Source organism: Procambarus clarkii, chromosome 89 (assembly GCF_040958095.1).
Source record: "Procambarus clarkii isolate CNS0578487 chromosome 89, FALCON_Pclarkii_2.0, whole genome shotgun sequence".
NCBI classification, from domain to species: Eukaryota; Metazoa; Arthropoda; class Malacostraca; order Decapoda; family Cambaridae; genus Procambarus; species Procambarus clarkii.
Genome location: NC_091238.1, coordinates 7,240,048 through 7,263,206, shown reverse-complemented (window position 1 = coordinate 7,263,206; position 23,159 = coordinate 7,240,048). Strand labels below are relative to the sequence as shown.

Genomic DNA, 23,159 nt, shown 5'->3' with positions numbered 1-23,159 from the left:
GTGGACCATGTTGTAATTTCCAGAGTTATATTATATTAAATGCTTTTCTGGGGGAGCCCCGTCGGCTCCCTGGAGCTATCCAGGCTGAATGGATATGTATAACTTTCTGGCATCAAACTGCTTGGAGTTCTTGCCTACCGGGAACCACAAGCCAGATCCTGGCCCCCTCAGAGAGGCATAAGGAGCAATGGCCTATAGAAATCCCCTTGTGGTTGGGAGCATTCAATGTCTGCCATTGACTGGGACAGGCGCCCCAAAAAAAATCCCTATTCTGGTGAAAATATTGCTACCGAAAGCCGAATGCTCCCAACCTCAGTGGGGTTTCTATAGGCCATTGCTCCTCGTGCCTCTCTGAGTGGGGCGAGGTTCTGGGTCGTGGTCCATGGTAGGCAAGAACTCCAAGCACTTTGACTGATGCCAGAAAGTTATACATATCTATTCAGCCTGGATAGCTCCGGGAAGCCTCCGGGACTCACCCAGAAAATGGCATTTCATTACATTCAACGCTGTTTTTTATTTTTACATTGATGATAAATATAATTAAGTTTTTTCCAATCTTGGCCAAAGTTTTTGGGCATGTCTAATTTTTCAAGAGCTAGTGTATATTTAAAGCAAATTAAAAATAAAATAAATATTCAGTATCTCATAATTGCCTCGGTATGTTTTTTCTCAGAGTGCAAGCAAGCAGCTGTATGAAGCATCAGTACATCTGGTAGGTACGTACGCTAAGCACAACATAGGACGGAGAACAGTCGAGTCACGGGGAGAAGAAGATCAGTGGAGAGATCTACAACTTCTCATGGAACTTTTGACATCACTACTCTCAAAGGTAAGAAGTCATGCAAAATTATGATGAAGAGATGCACTCAACCATTGAAAGTGTAAAATAGCTTCTAGGACAGAATAGAGCCTGATTGGGGCAAAATGTTTTGTAAAGCATTCATGGTGTACACTGTGATATAGTTTTTATAGTGGTATAAAATAATGAGTTACTGTATTTTATTTCAGGATTTCATTGACCTTGCGCCATCTGGTCACGGGGAAGATCAAGAAGTCGTAGCTGCTGCAGATGTGTGCTTATTTGGCTTGAACATTATTATGCCTCTTATGTCCCGTGAACTACTGCGATTACCAACTCTTTGCTCGCATTACTTTAAGATGGTCACATTTATTGCTGAAATATATCCTAGTAAAGTGTGTCAACTACCAGAAGATCTCATGAAGGTATGCATTGCAGCCACACACATGTTTTTAAAGCCAAGACAATTCAAGTTTTAAGATTAATATTAAAGGCTTATTAGATATTCCTATTTGATATATTGTGTATGTATCTTTTTCTTTTATTATTTATGATTTTTCCACTAGTCATTTTCATGAAACTGGGATGCACTCACCCAGAAAGTTTGTAAATGTTTTACTATATAGAAAAAATTAACCAAATATTGAGGTAGACATCCATCAATTTCTGGAGGAAGCCCAGTTGGCTCCCCGGAGTTATCCTGGCCGATATGTAACTATTAGCTTTCTGACATCATTCAAAGTGCATGGAGTTCTTGCCTACCGGGGACCACGAGCCAGAAACTGGGCCTCCTCAGAGAGGTGCGAGGAGCAATGGCCTATAGAAATCCCCGTGTGGTTGGAAGCATTCTATGTCTGCCAGCGACTGGGTCTGGCACCCAGAATGGTAGGCGCCCCAAAACAAACCCCTATTCTGGTGAAAATATTGCTACCGAAAGCCGAACGAGTGGACAGAACTCCCCAAATGAAAACTAGAAAATTAGCATGATGTCATCACTCGTTTTTCTCCCTTCCTATTTATGCTACGATGCTGAGACTTGGGCCAGTTGAACCCGATTTCATATACTACTAGTCAAAAAGTTTGATTGAAATCGAACCCGTTTTCATTTTTGCATATTTTCGTAATATGCCAAAACTTTTCTTAAATATGGCAAAACTAGAAGACAGAAGAAAAAGAGGTGATATGATCACTACGTACAAAATAGTAACAGGAATTGATAAAATTGATAGGGAAGATTTCCTGAGACCTGGAACTTCAAGAACAAGAGGTCATAGATTTAAACTAACTAAACAAAGATGCCGAAGAAATATGAGAAAATTCACTTTCACAAACAGAGTGGTGGACAGTTGGAACAAGTTAAGTGAGAAGGTGGAGGAGTCCAAAACCGTCAGTAGTTTCAAAGCGTTATATGACAAAGAGTGCTGGGTAGACGGGGACACCACGAGCGTAGCTCTTATCCTGTAACTACACTTCGGTAATTACGAGGGTTTCTATAGGCCAGTGCTTCTTGTGCCCATCTGAGGCGGCCAGGTTCTGGCTCCTTGTCCATGGTATGGGACCAGGAGCCAGAACCCATGCACTTTGAAGTGCATAGGTTGTTTGCAGCCCCTCCCCCTATGCACAAAGAACTCCATGCACTTTGATGACAGAAAGCTAATAGTTACATATCAGCCTGGATAGCTCCAGGGAGCCTCCGGGTCTCACCCAGAAAATCGCGTCTTATTTCATTCAACGCTGGTTTTTTGGCATCCACCACCTTCGCACAAAAATTGTGCTAACATACTAGAGCTCTTTTTCACAAAACAGAATTTTTGTATATTTTTTCTGTTCCTTTGTTTTCTTAGCTTGAATGTATGGCCTCTAGTTCTTGTAATTCTAATTTCAAAAAATATTCCTGGTCAAATGTGTTGACTCCTATCACTATTTTGTATGTGTAATCATATTGCCTCTTTTTCCTTCTATCTTCCATCTTTGGCATCTATATAAAATGCCTCAACCTCTTCCTGTATTTTTTTTTTTTGTTCTGGAAGCTATTTAGTTGCACCCTTTCTAGTTTATTGATGTGCTTCCTGAGATTTGGACACCACACAACTATGGCATATTCCAATTTCAGTCTTGTGAATATCATAAACAGTTTTATATTTCTCCATACATATATTTAAATGCAATTCTAACATTTCTCTCAGCACCTTTGATAATAGTCCTCTGACAACAGTTTACTATCCAGAAGTACCCCTGTACCTATTTCTTTGTCAGAGTTCTTTACTATCTTTGCACAAACTTTGTAGGTCGAGTGTGTGGCCTGTTTTCCTCTATTCCATATTTCATTATGTGGCATTTATTCACACTGAATTCCACCTGCCATATGTTGCTCAATTCACTTATTTTGTCTAGAACATGGCAGTTATGTAAGTCTTTTATTCTCCCAGTCTTCCTAGTAACTTAGCATTATCTGTAAACTTATTTATGTAGCTCTGAAGCCACCCCTCTAGTAGTGTATAGGTAATGAACGTGATTATGCAAGGACTGAACCTTGTGTTACTGCTCTATGGACGTTTTTCCACTCTTAATATATTGCCTCAAATCACTGCTCTAATTTTTCCATAAAAAAAAGTCCTCTTTTCTGATGAATTTTTTCCTGTTGCTTTACAGTAGTTGTATAGTATTGTTCGAGACGGGAAGCTGCCTCATGGAGCATCTGGGGGACCTTGGCACAGAAATAAGGTGTTGAGTTTGGTGATACACTCCTCTCTAGGCTGGCCCCCTTGAATACTCTTGATTTCTTCTGTTTTTAGCCACTTTTCCAAGCCTGATTGGGTGGTCTGGGCTGAGAATAGGCGTAGTACTCTCAGCCCGGACCAGTAGGTGCTCTCTCAGTTGAGAGATTAGGTGTCACAACACACCACTGTGTGTTGTGACAAATGCTGACACTTTGTGATAGCAAACAGTAATTTAGATAGTAGTTAGCAGTGCAATAGTGTATCCTGGGTTATCACTTGCATGGGGTGTTGAGGCCATCTTTTGTATAATAGCAAGCTGCTCCATCAGTGGTGGTTAAAGTTAGATTCACCACTGTTGTAATTCCTTAGATAGAGCATTTGCAAAAATACTTGTCGTGGGGAACAAGGTCAATGAGATCCTGGTGATAAGTCCTTGGTGTACCATATGGGATCTGGTTCAGGAAGCATCCAAGGGACCAGCTCAGTTAAGAATATTTCACTATTCTCAATGTTCTATATTTTCTAATTTGTTGAAAATGTATTTGGAAAGATGAGGATGTTTATGTTTGTCAGTCTAATTATTAGGACTGAGGGGTATAATTGTTTTATTTTACTGTTCAGTTTTTTATTATTCATATACTGTGTAATTATTGGTATTGCTGACTTAATTTAAATTACTGGACTTAACATGTCAATTTATATGTATTATTTTATTTACAGAATTTGCTGGCATCCATAGAATTAGGTCTGACAAGCTTTGGAGCAGATGTAGGAACACTTTCTTTTGATTTTTTGGTTGTGCTGGGATCCTACATCCACAAGAACTGTGGTCCTGAATTGACAGTAAGACTAGGTCTTAGACCGTTTCTAAAGGTAAGCCCAAAATATTCTATTTAGTTCAAAGGTGGTTGGAAGAGTTCTACATATATAGACAGTGCATTGTTGTGACATACTCTGTCTTTAATGATGTGTCTCTTGTGTCTTAGACCTGCTGCTTTACCTGAAAACATCCTAGCTATAGTCTTGCTGTTTCCTCAAGAAGCTAAGTAAGTTAACCCTTAAGCTGCTAAGGGGTCCTGAGGACTTTTACACCCCCATGCGCAAGAAAAAACAAAAATTCTAAATATTTTTGTCTTCTAAAAATGTTTATCTATGTTCCCTCAGGACAGGGAAGGGGGGGGGGGAAGATTGTAGGTGACACATTTTGCTCGCAATAGTCAGAGGAAGTCTGGCAAAATGTAGGCATTGACAGAGCAAGTGTCAGAGGTGGTCAGCTCCACTACAGCTTACAGCTGTCAGGCGGGAGCTGCCACAGATATTATTACCTAATTATTTAAATGTCTCTGATTGATTTTTTCTTAGTTTTTTGCAGTAATATTATTCAATAGTGTGTAGCGTGATATATTTATAGAATAAAAGGGGTAAAACATCGCTATACTCAAAAGTATGGTGTGCATATTAGTGATTCAGTTATGTTCATAAAACAATAAACAATAGTTTTGCTGCTATTACATTATATACACAGGTTATATATAAGTATCTGCATGTTTTGTTCACCATAACGAATCATTAAGTTGGTATGGTGAGTCAAAAAGCAACGAGGAGTGGCAGCCACTCGCCGCCACTCCCTCCCTCAACAACACCTCACTAGTCAACATTCTCCTCCCACCATACTTTTTTTGCTTTTGTTCATTATATACCGACATTATATATAAGTATCTACATGTTTTAATCACCATAACTCTAAAACTAAGCTAGTATGGTGGGTTCAGGCAATATAAGAGACGTCGCCACGCACGCACCCACCCACCCACACGCACGCACGGTTTAGTTTTGGTATATTTTCCATGTGCACGGTGAGACATGTTACTCCAGCCGTATATATATGCCATGCGCAGTTTAAGGGTTAAAGATGTGAAGTGGTGGAAGTCGGTGAATTGTGCACTTCAGGATCTTAGGAGATAAAATTAGTGAGGCAAGAGTATTGATGAGAATTTTGTGGTAGGAAAAGGAAAGGTAGCAAGAAAAGATAAGACAATGTACTGGTAATTGCATATGTGTGAAGGCTGGGGGAAAGAAGTTTATGAGGAGAGTGATTTTAAAAAAATTGACACACTTGAAAACAAAAAATATAATACTATATTAAAAATGTTAATGATTATTATTTGACTATTAATATTGTAATATGTACAATATACTACTTATTGCTATTAATGTTGTTTACATTATCATAATTGTTTAAGTTAAGTAATTATGTGGTACAGTATTGTTATCACTTTCTATTGAACTTTACTTTCTACAGCTTGTTCTTGACCTGATATTGTCACAGCAAATAAATTCAGACCTTCTCCAAGCAGCGTCTGCCGCACTCTACACCCTCATATGTTGTTTCCAGGTATGTAGGTGTGTCTGTCATTGTCTCTTATGATAAGTTCAACTTGAGAAACAAAATTTGCAGAAAGTTAGTAAAACTCATCATTCAAAATACAGTACAGTATTATTACTTCTTTCTCTCATAATAAAGATCTTTTGTTCTTTATCATGTTACTAAGGTACTGTATCACAGAAGTGTGAGGCAGTGATTATATGAAGTAAATAGGATAGGAGGTATTATGCTTCCATACAATAGTGCCATGTAATGTATATTGAAATTTAAAATTATTATAATCATTATCACCCTGTAAACAATGTATTCTTTCATCTTTAATCTTAGAAGAGTTTCATGTGTTAAGGAGGCTTGGTTTTCTGCATACTATGTATTGTTTGAGTTCAGGTGCTCTCTTGGTAGCAATCCTATGGCCTTGGTAGCATTTAGAATTTACACCAGGTTTGATTGATCTGTATGCCCCAGGAATCAAATATCTTTTCTGACTGTATATTCTAGGGGCAGAGAAGTCAGTGGAGAGCATTTTCTCAATTAGCCCTAGGAAAAATCTTACCAAGTATCCATTCAAATCATTCAAAACTGCCCTTGCGTGTTACGGTTCTCTTCCCTGGTGTGTTCAGGATCCATTTCCTTAGGTGTTTTTGCTGCTTGTCATTTACACCACCCTTGGGGCCAGCTGGGGTTTTGTGACCTTTGTTTGGCCATGGGTAGGGAGTGGTATCATGCTGGTTGGGGCATCAAGGTGTTGTGCAGCCTGCCTACCTACGTGGCGGCCAGTTCCTGTTTCCTCTGAGAATGTTGTACTTCCGCGTGTGTTTTTTTTTTTTCCTAGGGGGAGCCCCTACGCCTCCCCGGAGTTTACTAGGCTGATATGCTAATGTCAGACTTTGGCATCAGTCATGTGTATGGAGTTCTTATGGGCCTAAGCTTGTTTGATACTCCTCAGGTGTCTTCATTTTGCAAGTAATGAAGATGAGACTGAGGATGATAGGTTTTGGAGGGTGAGGCACGTTCTGAATGAACTACTGGAAAATTCTGAGAATTCTATGTACCAGCTCAGAAGCTGGTGATTGATGAATCCCTTGTACTTTTCAAAGGACGTGTTGCCTTCTAGCAGTATATTCCCTCCAAATGCGACAGATTTGGATTGAAATTCTTAGTTCTCTGTGACTGTGAAACAGGAATTATGTTGCACCTGATAATGTATTCTGCTACCAATGTAGACATTCCTGGTAATGACCAACATGGCTTCTCAGATAGTGTAGTGAAGACACTGCTTGCACCTTGGCTGAACAAGGGCCACATATTATACATATAACTATTATCCCAGTCTCTTGCTAATTTGGTTCTTGCTTGATAGTAGAACTGGAGTGTGTGTGGCACAGTAAAGGCAAAACGAAGGGAAGTACTAGTGTTTGACAATGCTTTTCTTGTAGGTGATTGCCAGCTAAGAAAAACTAGTCAAATGCTTTCAGTGCAGTGGAAAGACAGGCGTGAAATGAACATGTTGACCACTATTCACACTGGTACAGTGGTGGACAGTGGCAAGGTACAGAAAATCACCAAACAAAAGATTTATAAACCAGATTGTGTTAAGGACTACAACATAAACATGCATTTATTTTATAAATGTGACATGATGGTGAGTGCTGTCGAGTGTGTACAGAAAACAATGAAGTGGACCAAGACGATGTTTTTCCACCTTGCTGACGTAACACTGGGTGAGCCCCGGAGGCTCCCTGGCAACCCTCCCTCCCTCCGGTCAGTGTTTTTTTTTTTTTTTTTTTTTGCTTAGCTTTCTAACTGGAGTGCTGGGTAGCGGGCGTAGAAAGAGGAGGGCTGCGTGGATGAGCGACGTGGCAGTGGAGTGTGACGTTTGCTTGTTTCCTTGGGATTGAAGGGAGTTAGTTCTACCTCTCTTCGGTTTTTAGTTGTACTTTTCTTACCATGTCTGGTTTGTTTTGTTATGCCTACCTTTCTGGGTGCCTAACCCTGGTGGATAGTAGATAAGGATAACCCCCCAACCACAGGGGGGTGTTTTCCAGGGCCATTGCTCCCTGCTACCTCTCTAAAGGGGGCAGGTTCTGGCTCGTGGTCCCCGGTAGGTCGAACTCCTTAGACTAATGCCCCGGTCCAATATATCACACATTAGCTCAATAGCTACATGGAGCCTCCAGGGCTCACTCAGAAAATGGTGTTTCTTTACATTCAATGCTTTTTTTTTTCATAATTTGAATGGGTACAGAAACAAATATTAATTTTATTTTTGTTTTTTTACAGGGTGAGTATGAGCAGCTGGTGCAATCTTTACTTCACAGTCAGACTGACCAAACAACAGGGCAGCGGTTGGCAGAATCCTTTACACAACTCACCACTAATGTTGAGCTTACTGCTGACCGCATGAACCGTGTCAAGTTCAGGGATAACTTTGAAAGATTCATTGCTAATGTTAGAGGCTTTCTTCTTGTTAAGTAGAATACACAATAAATTTAATATAAGAGATCTGTAAATATTCTTAGTAAATTATGAAAGCCCATGACCTAGGTAAGGCTACAGAATATTAAATTTTATTTTATTTACAAATTAAACGAATCTCTTTCTTTTGAAATTCAGAATTTTCAGGAGCTGTGATGTACCACAAGTAAACAGTGTAATGATGAGCTTCACAAATGTTGTGTATATAGAATAACAAGTATTGTGGTACTATTATTGTTAAGGTTTCCGATAGCCTTGTGAGGCTCACATATATAAAGAAAAGTCCAAGATTGTTTACCCTTGCTGGTGTATGGAGGGTTTTTCTAGTGTCTTCTTATCCTTAACAAGATTATATTGAGATCAATGTTAGAGGATACTTTTTTAAGCCCATTGGAAAATTCTATCTGTCTTTCTCGCTCTCTGTCTGTCTCTCTCCCCGCCCCTTTATTCCCTCCCTTTCCCTTCCCCCCTTCTTCCATCCCTACCCAAGAGTTGTCAGGTGGACTCTATTAGAAGACATTAAAGGGTTTTATTTCTCCATGATAAAGTTCTGACTAAGTTGTATGTACTGTATGTTTCCTTGAATTTAGTAAACATGTGACTAAAAAGTGCATATATTCACACAACTAAATAAGTGAGGCGGCACTTCTTTATTTTATCTAAAAAAAAAAAAGAAAAAAGAAAAAAATTGCCAAGGACTGACTTATTATTTGAAAGGGACAGTTTTAGTTTGTTCTCTCTTGTTAGGATTTGTATCACTGCTGTAATGTAATTAAAATATGAACAGTGTTACCTAGATTTTTATAATTCTGTATTTTATGAATTTCTATTTGTTCTTAAATGCTTAAAAGTGTAATGTATAGTACAGTAGTTTCGAATAAGGAATGAATTTTATTTACATTATTTTTTATGTTAAACATAGCACACTTTATTTTTTATCTCATAAACATCAGTGACTTATTTGAGGAAATGAGTCGAGTACATGATAAAGGCCAATTAAGAAATGTTCTCAACAGTGGAGACTTTCAAACTTTGAGCACGTGAGCCTAGTCATATGCATCCTGATTGCCAAGTAGGAATTATAATGAATGGACATTTGCTAACTCAAAAGCAAATAGTTCAGCAAGTACTAAACCTATCTGTAGTGACATTTAACTCCTGGAAGGCGCTTGCAATTATAGCCTGCAACACATCCAGGTGCAAGAAATACAAAAAAATATATAAATAAAAATTTTGTCGTATAAAAGTGTTCATTTGTGTTCCCTGATCATGGGAAAAATAATACAAAAATCGTAGGTGACATATTTTGTCTGTAATAGAGCAGGAAAGTCTGGCAAAATTGAGGCATTGACAGACTAGGCGTCCTGTGGTGGTCTGCTCCACCCGCACTGACAAGCGGGAGCTGCCATAAAGATATTACCTAATTATTACAATGTGTCTGATTGATTTTTCTCTCTTTATTTGCAGTAATATTAAATAGTGTGTAGTGTGATATATTTAATATAAAAAAATGTGTGAACCAACTGTACAACTAAACTGGTAGGGTGAGTCAAGACAATAATTGAGGTCACCCCACAGTCGGCTGACACTCCTTCCCTCACTCGCACACATTCCTCCTCTCACTATACTGTTTGTGCTGTTTTTACACTATACACACACTTTATATATAAGTATCAACATGTTTTATTCACCATAACTGTACAACTAAGGTGATATGGTGTCCAAACAACATAGTGGCCACAAAAAACTGCTTGACGAGAGAGACAGCAGCTACCAGATGACCCCATCGCCCTCACCAAAATGGCTCCTCCCAACATACAGTACACCTTTTGCTGTTATTACACACATTATATATAAGTATCTACATTTAAGTTCACCATAGTGAACCACTTAAGTTGGTATGGGGAGTTCAAACAGCAAAAGTGGGTTGCCACACCGAGCAAGCCAGCCCTCAACACCTTCCACCCCAACATTCCTCCTCCTACAATACTGTTTGTGGTTTTATTACACTATATACACATGTTACATATAAGTATCTACATGTTTTGTTCCCCATAATTGTACAACTAAGCTGGTATGATGTCCAAACAACATAGTGGTCATGCAGTCATGTCATCCTGTGCAATATTCTATGGCATGTTGCACAGCAGCCAGCAGACAACAGCCTCACTCACTCCTTCCCTCACCAAAATGGCTCCTTCCAACATACTCCTTTTGTTGATATACACACATGTTATATGTAAGTATCTACATTTGTGTTCACCATAACAAACCACTAAGCTGGTATTGTGAGCCAAGACAATAACAGGTTGCCACACACAGTCAGCAGACGACACCACCTCCCTCCTTCCTCACCAAAAATTACTCCACCCATCATACTATGCACATTGCTAATTCTCACCACAGTGCTGCTATTATCAGAATCCTGGTCACTAAATCCTGTAAATTAATAATTTTCCACAAGTTTATTTTATAAAGGAACATAAGAAGTAGATTGAAGGTTCTTAGATGGACGAAACAATGGCAGTGTGCTGTGGCTAGCGCTGTGAACATCATGTGAACATTGTGTTCACTGATATCTGAACATTGTACACAGTCTTTATCATGGTCAGGCTCTTCTGTAATACTATCATGGCTAAATAATACTAGTTACATATATTTTGACATTTTTAGGTGATGCTGTGGTTCTGAGATCACCCACGATTTTGTTTAAAAATGGCGTTTGTTTACAAGAGCCCTAAAGAAGCTGATGTGAACCCTGTGTAACCATGGGACTTTTAAATATTACTTGGTACTCCCAGCCATACATAGCTCTGGTGCACCGTTCCACGATAGTTACTCAGCCCAGCTATATATGCATTGAGCCCTTTAAGGGTTAAATAAGAATAACAGCAACATAAAGTAAATATCAGTTTTTCCATTAGGTGAAATCAGGGATAATTGTAATAAAAGAAAAATTAGATGAAAATGATAATGTTGAAAGGTAGTACATTGTGTATAAACAGCTAGGATGCAGGGCAAAAAGAGCTTTGTATCACATCCCCTTAGTTACTGATCTGTAAGCACAGCCCCACACACTTGCTCACTCATCTACTCATACACAGATGCACACACTTGTCTACTTGTACACAACCACACACCATATCTAACAATTGTTACACATTTTAGAAAAAATAATTGAAGATTAAGAACGTAACTAAATGCATTAAAAGCTGAAAATTAAACATTTATAACGTGTGGTCAAATTGTTATATATGTAAATCTTCATGTCTAACCCATGTAATAGTAAATATTCACTTTGCCTCTTTTGTGTTCATTCTTTTTGGATAATTTGTTGGTGTACCATTGAGGTTTGGTCCACATTCTTACTCCCACTTTTATACCGAATATAAACAACAACTAAGAATTCTGTAGAAGACCTATTAGGCCTATTCTAGGCAGCTCCTGTTTGTTTATATCTAAGCAGTCCACTTATTTATCAACTGACTTTTTCAACTTCCCAGTAAATTTGCTTCTCAGATTTTATTTGGTAAATTATTTTATAGGCCTGCAACCCTACTTCTGAATCAGTTATGCTTCTTGAATCCATTATTTCATATTCTGGCTTAATATTTTGAGTGCCTTATTTATATTCCACTTGTAAAACTATTTAAATTATTTGTACACTTGAGTCATGCCCCTGCTTACTCTGTGCCTTTATCAGGTATAGATGGGGGTGTTCTTAATCTCTCTCCGTTGGTGAGGTTCTTAATTCCCTTCTCGCTTGTGTTTGGAGGAAATGAAGGAGGTTGCGTTCTTATCTTGTTTTCGGCTATCTCGGACATTCTTTGCACTCTGGTTGGAGTCCATTACATGGTGTCCTATGGCCATGGCCTAGCATTTTTATACATGCCTGACTGTTGGTGTCAGGGCTATTTTTTCATGTCTTTTGTTCTAAGGGCTGCCTTTCCCAGGTCTTCCATGTGGTTGCTTGATTCAGCTAGCTGGTTGGTTGTCCCCAATATGTGGCTTTTCAGATGTTTGATGTTTTAATGATTTTCATTACTATTTTGTCTATAGCTCAGGGCTTCTAGCTGTCCTTCTGTTGATGATCTCTCATTCCTTGTTGGACGTCCATCAGTCTCGGCTTTTGTGTTCACTTGAGCTTTTGGTGTGTGCAGCTTTTTATATTAACATATGCTGTACTCTCCTAGCTATCTATCTATCTGCAGAATACCCTCTTGCTGTTCTTCCCCTAAAGGTCAGCCTGTCCACCTTTTCTTTTTTTCAGGAGAGCTAGCCTCCTCTATATCGAGGCACCATTATGAGTAAGCTTAGGGAATGACTGAGCAGGTTCTAGAAATTCAGCATTGAATTGAATTTCTGCTGGCAAAAGTCAGCATTGTAGTTGAAGTGTTATTCAGTATTGGTAATAGTTGCCCCCTTACCAGGAATGCTAGGGACTGACCTCTATGTTTTAGCACTATACTAAAGAATATATATTAGTAATTATTTGTATTTTTCCTAATTATATGACATTTCTTTATGTTCTTTTATAGAGAGACAGACAAATTGGTCTAGTGAAAACCATGAATACATATGTGAAACCTGTTACATGGCTAACTTGTTTTCATGTTGGTAGAATATTTACATTAATTCTATGCCTTTGGTCTCTGAAGGATGCCTTTAACAGTGTGATACCATGTTACAAAATCTCTTCCTACCAATAGGCCAAAATAGTCGAGTTTTAGTTGATGGCAACTCTAGTTTATTCCGATCAGCACATCACCTTAATGTTAATAACCATATGTTGAAATAAATAAATAAATTTAATCTGTATTCATTAAGAATATGGCTGTGACCCCTATTTCTTTAATAATATATTTTAATTAGCTGTATTAACCTTGGTAAAAACTCCCAAGTGTGTTGATTGTAGCCTTCATCTGTGTTTCGTCGACAATTAATGCATTTTAGTGCTATACTGTTCCAGGTATACTGGCTGATCAACAGTTGATAATTACTGTCATTACATTTTCTACTCTAGCATAAGGAAAGTCGGCAGTTTTTATTTTATATTACATTTAAGACAGGTTGCAGGCACGCACATGCATTCACTCTGACTATACTGATAATTGGACCTGCCTTTTAATTTTAGTTTTAATTAGGAAGAACAAGTATGTATATTGAATTTATCATACATTGTTGAACGAGTTTAGGGGTACCCAGGTCACTTAATAGTAAGGTATAAAATAATGTTTGAATACACCCTTTATATCGAGAGATAGAGTCCAGCTGATTCCTAATTTCCTTCCCCACTTGACATTCTCAGAAGTATGCTTTGTTGACCCATCCAAGGACTGTAGTGAAAACCCTTTCTTGAGAGTCTACTATTTTCATATTTCCTAATGAAAGCATAATGACCCATGCATAATTCTTTAAGGTGTCTTATTGTTTAGCTGATGTGTGTCATCATTAAGCACGAGGTGTTTAGTAAGTCATACATGTATTGCTCATGTCAGTCAGTGCAGCTGTTAAAGGATCTGTTTCAGCAGTGCTACTGTTTATTATCTCCGCATGGCATTGCTGCTCCAAAAATGTATGTGTGTTAAAAATGTCTGCTTAGATATTTTTTTAATTCAAATTAAACTTGAATGCTAATATTTCTCAATGGAGAGTGATGGGCAACATGGTGCTCGTCTCCAAAGCCATGAGAAAAATATATATTAGATGTCCACAAACTTAACGTTGAAGAATACCCACTGTACAACTGTGGCAACATGTTATTGCAGCTACTAATAGGCATGGTAGCTACTTTATATGAGAAGTCATGCTTTCAGGAACTGGCATGTGAAATTATGCTTAATATATTTGTTTATTTTTCTGTTGTTTTGTCATTTAAAATTAATACATGCATTAATACTTCTTTCTTTGTAAGATTTACTTGGATTTGACACACATACATAAGTGTATATTAAAATGTTCATCAAACATGAGAAAATGCTAATATGTTGACTTTGTTCCTAAACTGATGCATAACCAGGACTTTACAAATGGCTGTGTTTATATTCAAAATTCTTGCACTTTGTTCATTATTTAAAACAAATTGAGTTATTCCTATCATTTCTTGCATTCATAATAGCCATTGTAAGTGACTTTTCGTGATGTCCTTGTACATAGATTTTTATTAGAAATATTGTATTTTGGTAAATTGCCACAAGTGTTCCTACCTATTATTTTGTTTTACAAATTGTAGCTTAATTTTATTTATATTACCATCTTGCATCATTGCTCTTAACATTCACATATAATCACAGAGTCATCACTTGTAGATTGTTCATGTGATATTGTTTTTCACCTCATTTTTCTTCAAAGAGTATTAAAACCTACGAAGCTATATTGTTCGTATTTACTTTGTACCATTTAGCTTGCCATGAACTAAACTATATTACAAGTAATGTCATAATTAAGAAGTTTTATATTGCTGCTTGTTTCAAGCAGAACTGCTGTACTGTATTTGTATGGAGGTTGTGTGGTAACCATGTACAGTACTTTATTTGGAGTTGTGTAGATCTTGGAGTTTTAGGGCTCTACTTGGAAGGGGTTAACTTAGAAATTGGATGGAGTATCTTCCTGTACTAAATATGATGGCCGAAGCACACATCAGAAAATGAAGAAACGATGTTATTTTGGTTCGTCCTGGACCATTATCAAGTCAGACCGAAACAGCGTCGTTTCTTCATTTTCTGATGGATGGTTTGGGCAATATATCTTCAGCCACATTATTGTGACTTATCGCCTGTTTAGCATCAGAAGATTCCTTTTGATTATACGGGATTAACTAGTTTATGTTCTTGAACTGATTAGTCATAAAATATCCAGAGAATCTCTTGGGCTTAAAATATAGTAGGAAGAGAATACTGTGTTTTTTAATTGACATAATTGTACAAAAATACAGTGTTAACATTTTTATTGATGCTTTGCCTACTCCATGTTGCTGAGCCAAAGATATAATGCAGTCTTAATTTCTGAAGAAACTTGTTGCAATTGTTTGCCTTAAGAAAAAAAGAATACAAAATACTTGTAAATTACATTATGTATCAAATAATTTTACTAATGTACTCTGTAAATTGTGAGTAAGTTTGTTTTGTACTAAAACACAACTATTAATAAGAAAGTTAACATGGCAGCAAGGTTCTCAAGATCTTCAGGATTGCGCTCTTGTCGTCACAATTAGTCCCACGCTGTTAGTGTCGTACAAGTGATTTTGATGCATTTACCTATTAAGATAACATAGGAAAAAATGTCATGCAACAGTTTTTTCTTCTTAGTAATATGCTATGCTTTCTTAGTGTCAAGATTTATATTTACTTTCTTTCAACACTGGTCTTTGCTATTTTTATATATTTTTACTTTTTTGTGTATAGAAAGCACAGTAGTGTTTGTTTTTCCATGATCACTGTGAGAGAAGATTTAATGTTTGTACGTGTGTGGTGTAGATCTCTTTAAGACTTAACTGGTAGTGTGAGGTCATACCAGGTGAGGTGAAGTTGTGCCAGCTGCAAGTACAATTCTTGGAGTTAGGCCATCGTAAGTCAAACTATATCATGTACAATGGATATTCATGCATGTTAAAAGATTTTTATATTATTAAGCAATTACATTTTTCCAAGGATATCGGCTGAAGGAGGAGCTGACAATCCCTTGTCACTTGTTCCGTGCAAGTCCTTGGAGACAATGTTTAGTGGTGGCTGTGGCAGGGATCTGATTATCAGATATTCCTGCTGTCATACATTCTTCTAAACATGCATCCCTTAATGGAATATTATGTACTGTATACACTAACATTAATTTAAAATATATTGACTACCAAGTTATAAGCTAAATATTAATGGCTTTTAAATAGTGCGCTTAGTTGTGAAGCAAATGTTCCATTTCAATGTTATCGCTAACCCAAAAGTCATTAGTTGCAAATAGGCAACTCAAGGCTGTGATTAACTGCTACTAAGTACAGTAATATGACTTAACCTGTCAGTGTTAAGACCAAAACATATTTGTATATTTGCAACATTTTTTTCTTTGTCATGCATTCAGACCAGATTAGTATATGCCACACAATTGCCAAACACCTAAATAACTGTCCACCTCCACACCAGTACCTGTTAAGGCACCACAATAATGCTTGTAACATTTACCACTATATTCTGCATGTTGGGGTTGCTTGCTTGGCTAAAAAAAAATTATAATTGAGCTAGAAAATGTGTTAAATAAGGACTTTAAAGTTGGTGCAGTAGAGGCAAGAATGAGAATGTAGGTGGGAGATATACAAGTGAAAGAAATAGCATTCTTAAGTGATGAGTTTGAAAAAGTGGATAACTAGGGAAAAAATGTGATTTTTTTTTAATTGGTGTCTTTATGTTTAACCAAGGTTATTATCTTTGCCAACTGATGACATTTGTTTAATTTGTTATGAAAGGTATTTTGCAAACTTTGAACAAATTTAAGTTTATAGTGAATGTATATTATGCAGTATATTTTTTCCAGCCATTTAGAAACAGTACAGTACATAACTATTATCTGACATTTGCTGGGTGATGTACAGTTTACGGATAACAAAATACTTCACCAGTTATAGAGGAAAAGACAATAGTATGAAAATTAAAACAAAACAATAGCAAAATGATTTAGTTACTTGTACTCCCAAAGATGCTTCAGTCACACATAATGTAGAGTATCAAGTTTTGCCTTACTAAGCTTGTACCTGTGCCAACTTTACTACCAGGATACAATTGAAATATAATTTTGCCTTCAAATATCAGTCTTCCAATATTAAATTCAACAGATCATCACTCTGGGTTACAATCCTTAATGTGTCATATTAGGTCTACATTTTAATAATAAGCATCTACCAACTTTGTTTATTTAGGAAGGGATTGAATCGATTTTCAGATAGATAACCCAAAGGCTGGCTCATATTCTAGTTTGAGATACACCTACACCAAAACAGGTTTATGTCCATCAAAATATGGGGTAGTGTGTGATTGGGAACTGCTGTAGGATTTTTTTTTTTTTTTTAATGTGGTTTTCCAAGTGCAGACCGAATAATGGGTGTTAGGTTACAATGTTGTTTACCAGAATGTTGTTTAAATCCAAAATGATTTAGGAACTTTTTTCCTATTTTGATTTAATTTTTAACATTAAATATGGAATATTAAAGTTCCATATGTAAGTTGTATAACTAATAGCAAGAAATAAATTCATTTGATCAAAATTACCTTATCAATGAGATGCAGTTGGTGTGGTGACCGTACTGTCCTCGACACAGCTACTGCACAGCAGTCTGGGTAAATATTGCCTTTGCTTGAAATTTTATTCCTTTTTCCAGTATTTCATTATTAAATGCCATTACAAATTCCTGTGTATTCTATGCAAGATGTTACTTCACAGCATATAAAGTTAGCACATTATTAAAGGGCCCTAAAAAAAATTAATATAGATTTTTATAGCTTTTTCATTAAATAACAGCAATTCAGTTTGTAAGAAAGGCAGTAATTTTGAAGTGTTCTATTAACTTTCTCTAAAATTTTCTCTACAATATGAAGAGTTGTGCCAGCCAGTACAGCTTTTCACGACCTAAATAAAGGTGTGGTGGTGTTGACAAGTACTATACTGTACAAACATTAAATAGGAAAATAGTATTAATAAATGGCCTTGCCTGTATGCAGATTAGTGTTACAAGCAATGCAAACTGTCTGGTTGTGACAATCCAAAAAAAAAACCGTCCTCTATTTCTTCTTTGCTAATTGTTAATGTCATGGCCTCAATTGTTAGCTTTAGTACAGTAGTTATTCTTGCAAAAGTTGAATTGATAGAGCAAAGGGCATTATTTAACCCTTTCAGGTTATGTATTGAAGCTTTATACATTAGTGGGCTTTCCTCTTTTTGAATGTTAGCATAATAGTGGCTGTAATTTGGTTTTCAAATATCTAAAAACTAGATCTTTCAGTTTCATTTAGTCAGTAAATACCCAAAATTATTTTTTTTTTTTAGAGGAGTCACAGTATAGGTTCATACAAATTCCTACTACTGTTTTATGTAGCATTATTTTAAAAATATATGTATGGTAAAAACATGTTGAAAAGACACTCAAAGCATTTGTTATGCCAGTATGAGACAGAGTAAAAAAATGTGAAGGTGTATAAAATTTGAGTAGTTACTTAAAGTACAATTACTTTGTTATACCTTAAAAACTTTTATATGCATATTAGTGTTTTGTGTCCTAAGTTGATGGACAACAGTGATTGTCACTTCAAACTAAGTACAGTCTTTAATTATTATGATTGACTACTGTACATAAATGTACTAGTGTGGGACATACAGTACCTCCTATTCCTGGTGTGTCTACCTTCACCAAGTTGACCCTTGCACTATGCTTTTGGCTCGGTTATTATCTGGCATTGGATTGCTACTAAAAAAAAAATTGACTGTTTTCACATTTTTTTAGTTAAATTTCATCTGTACCATTAACAAATTAGTTTTTTCTGCAGTGAATTAAAAGAATTTAAATTTCCATTTTGTAATGGAAAATACAGTCCAGTAACTCAATGAGGTAATCAGTGTTCCAATGAATAAATTATGAAATACAGATAACCAACTAATATACAGTACAGTACTTTCCAAGGAATTTTGTCCCTAAATACACAAAAAAATTATTCTTTTGCTTTTGTCCCCAATGTTTAGTTGTCATTTTTTCACTGTTTTATATCTTTTTATTGTGGTTCTTTACAGATCTAATACAAAATTATGCTCTTTTAATATTTACTATTAATAATTATAGCATTTATGATGGCGACATTCAAGAACATTAACAAAAAAAGTATATACAGTACACAGCATCTTTTCTATCTTGCTAGGATTGCAAATCGAATCAATGTGTATAAATATATATACAGGTAAATCTCTTGGACACTTTGTTATGATGTACAAATCATCAGACTGCATTGTACTTTAATCATGTAGAAAGAAATCACAGAAATGAGTGCAAGGTATGACTGGTATTCTTGGCATATTTTGAGCTATAGTATCAGATGACATTTTAATCTCTCAACCAAATGTGGCAGCACCTACAGGTTCAAACTCCTCTTCTTAGGGCCATATGTCTGATCAAAGATTACAGCATTTGAAACTGACTTGTGAAGCATTGGGGATAAATGAGTGTTGTTCAGTTCTGAGAATTGCAATGAAATGGTTAAAATAAACTTGTAAATACAGTACCAGTACGTTTCAGAACAAAACTAGTTATGTATAAATTTGCTTCAGAATTTTTTCTTTCAAGTCTTTCAGACTTAAACCATTTATTTGTATACATTCTTTTGTGCAATAAGGAAATTAACGTTTAAAAAATACTTGAAGACAGTAATTGTACTGACTACTGTGTATGGTTTTTTATAAAAATGAAAACCTGATGTGCAAAGTAGGCCATGGAGCAAATTTAAATATATTTAGTGTTAATCTATGATTATTTTCTTGAGTACTATTTGCTTTTCATTCAAATAAACTTGTTTGGTAAAGTTAAAACCTAATTACGTACATATCTAAATGTGGGTGGTTACACGACAAATATTCAGCCATATTAAAGTCACATATACTGCACTACAGTAAATCATAATATTTTGTAAACAGTCCTGTATACAATTTCGAGGATTGGCCATGTTCATTGTTCACGATGGATAACTGCTTGCACATATAGTATTCCTATTCAAATTTCACACCAATACATGTGTAGGAATGTTTCATCTAGTTAAATGCAACTAAATTATCATAAATTATTTAAAGGTGTAATTATTAAGCCCATTATATGTTAGATTTAAGCACATCTAGTTTGTAGTCTTAACCAGATATGAATATTTGAATAACAGTTTTGTACTCGTCTCGATTCATTAAATATGATGGATGATGCTTTAAAATATTTTAATCATTAATAAAAGAATTTGAAATCCAATTTCATTGTCATCCTTAAAAGTAAGTTAGTACACTGCATTGGAATTGATGGTGTCTCGCATGCCTGTGTGATACCAAACGTTTTTATCAGTTAACAAGAGTACTGTACTATATTTTGTTTTCACCTGTATTGTACTATATTGTATTGCAAATTTGTCTCAACTATTCATGTTAAATATCCCCATTACAATCAATCAGCTTAAACAAAAGTTGTGCACATTATAAAAATGTAAATTATGTAAACCCATTTGCATAGGAAAATATAAATAATACCAAATGATAAATTACATTACAGTTAAATGAGAAAATTCTACCAAATCCACTAGTACTTTTCGTGAAAGATTTAAAACTAGCTAAACGTCAATGTAATGTGGTACTTTGCACTTACCAACCCAGCACAAGATATTTTTTTTTGCTTGCTTGCTTGCTGATAACAGTACAGCATCAGCAAAAGTTAGAAATATTAGAATGCATTTAGAAATGCAAATTAAACCAAAGAATTACAAAAAAAAATTGTTGCTGGAGGAAATGTGTGTTTTTCGCAACAGGGAATGTAAGTACCGATGCAAGTGAAGGAGGTTAACTTTGAATTTGCCAATAACTGTTGGAAGCACTCAGTCTGTCCTCCCATCCCCATCTATTTTTCTTTCCCATAAAGAGATACACAGTATACACCAAGAAGTGTCCTGCAATTGGCCTTAAACCCAACTCTTAAATTAAATCTTTTGGTCACAAATCTTCCCTAGCCCTACACCACAAAGTTGTGTTTTTCAGAATATATTGTTTTATAAGAATCCACTGATTATAAATGAAGGCATGTTCTATATACAATAGGAATTTAAGTATTGAAAGTAAAAATACAGTTGATAAATTTAGATTACTGTACTTGACAATACCCGACACGCTAAAGACTGATGTGCTAAAAGTTATCAGACAGTTGAAAATACAATATTTCATCTGATGAACAGATGGCAAAATATTACAAATTATTTGGCAACCCATTTGCCTTGGTACTATACCGAAGATCGACTCACTTTAGTAATTTTTGGCCAGATATGTCCTAAAATTATCTGGAATAACCAAACAAGTATTTTGTATATGTAGTGTGAAACATGTCATGGTAGAAAGTTTAACAATGTGATTAGTTTTAAATGTGTTTATAGCATTGTTTCAGTATTGCAGACTAATAATTTTAAGCATAGGAGTATAGTTATTAAGTTTTTTTCTACAAGGGGATAGGTGTCATAGCTGCTAGTGTATGGATTACTTTAAAAGGCATTCCAGTTTTTATATGTATATTTGCATTTTCATATATATTTGTGTATAGCTTAATGTTCATCAGAAAAATTGCAATACTTAGGGAAAAATGACTATGCCTCACACTTGATGGTTGTCTATGAAATAATAAAATGAGTTCAATGAAAAAAAAAAAAGAAGAGCCCTAACTGGGACTTAGCACTTGGTGCTGCCACCAGGCTAAGTCCTGCATTGTGATATTGTGTAGCTGTACCAGTGTTAACACACCAGTCTCTCAAACTTGTGTTTCTACTTATTTTCTATTAAATATCTTTGAAAGATTATATTTTTTCTTTAACCCAAAGAAAATCAACGATGCTGATATCGAGAGCAAAATCACATTTTAAATTACCGTTCTGTGTATTTAGTAAGTGTAGACTAGGGGTTCATCATAGCCTGTGCTACTTGGAACTTGTGTTCATAGTAGCTGAATCTAAAACATCAAACAACAGTGGTGTAGAATGTTTCATTAGTATATGTTCCACTCATTTCAAAAATTGGTGCCTACAAATAAAAGATACAGGGTTAGAGTCACTATCAAGTGACAAGGGAAAATCATATTCATGCTACTTTCTTTTTGGACGAATCATCTATCGTTGCTATTCAAATTTATTACCGATGCTTCTAAAATCTAAATGGGGTTTAAACTTCATGGGACTTTTTGGCAGCTGAATCAACTAGTTTAATCTGGATAATGCCTATAAGACTGGGTACCCAGGTTGTGTGTTCACTGAAGATAAATCCATTGTTGAATCCCCATTACTTTTGGATTTGAGGAGATAAAAGATGCAACAGCTACAAGAACACTATTACTTGTTACAACATTATTTTGGTTGAGGAAAGAGAATTACAGTATATAGTTGCAATGTCCAAATATGTAGTCTCAGAAAGGTAGTGGTGGTACATAATTATGTTTGAAAATAACAGAGTATACCAACTCCATCCACTACATGATGCACAGTACTGTACCAAGACAATGGTGAAGCTGGCTTTGCAGGGCAGCCATAATCTAATTCACAAAATTAGAAATGTGTAGTTTTAGATGTGTTCTCTCTACACATCAGATAATACAAGACTAAATGAATAAGGTACCTAATCTAGAAATAAATTCCTCACTCTAATTTCTACTGTGTTAATATGATCCCCGCCATTAGAGAGATGTTAACAAATAAATTATGTACTAAAATGTAACCTATCCCAACAGCTGTCCTACACAAAAATAGTTGGAATGTCCTTAGCTAGGTTATGTATTGGTCACACAAGATTAACTCAAAGGGACTTAATGGGACAGACTTGCAGCTTTGTCAGAACTGTATTGTTCCAAGTTACTCAATGCCTAGAAGACTTGAATTTCAGAATTATCATTAATTTTACCTTACCGCTGTTCTTGTATACCACATGTCTTTCTATAAAATCCTTAGCATATCAAACTCCACTGACGTTAATCATCTTGTGTCTTTCTACTGTAATGTTGGCATTCTGAATCATATCTAGCAATTTTTTAATA

General features: G+C 35.9%; 1 protein-coding gene across 1 annotated transcript in view; it reads left to right on the top strand.

Moving 5' to 3' along the window:
* Positions 1-21,934, top strand: part of LOC138359136 (exportin-4-like) — a 57,636-nt gene extending 35,702 nt beyond the window's left edge. Inside the window, exons 19-23 of the mRNA XM_069317877.1 lie at positions 674-829; positions 1,009-1,224; positions 4,240-4,392; positions 5,822-5,914; positions 8,186-21,934. Coding sequence (XP_069173978.1) covers positions 674-829; positions 1,009-1,224; positions 4,240-4,392; positions 5,822-5,914; positions 8,186-8,380 — 813 coding nt within the window. The 3' untranslated portion in view covers positions 8,381-21,934. The remainder of the gene's footprint in view (positions 1-673; positions 830-1,008; positions 1,225-4,239; positions 4,393-5,821; positions 5,915-8,185) is intronic.
* Positions 21,935-23,159: the final 1,225 nt, after the last annotated feature.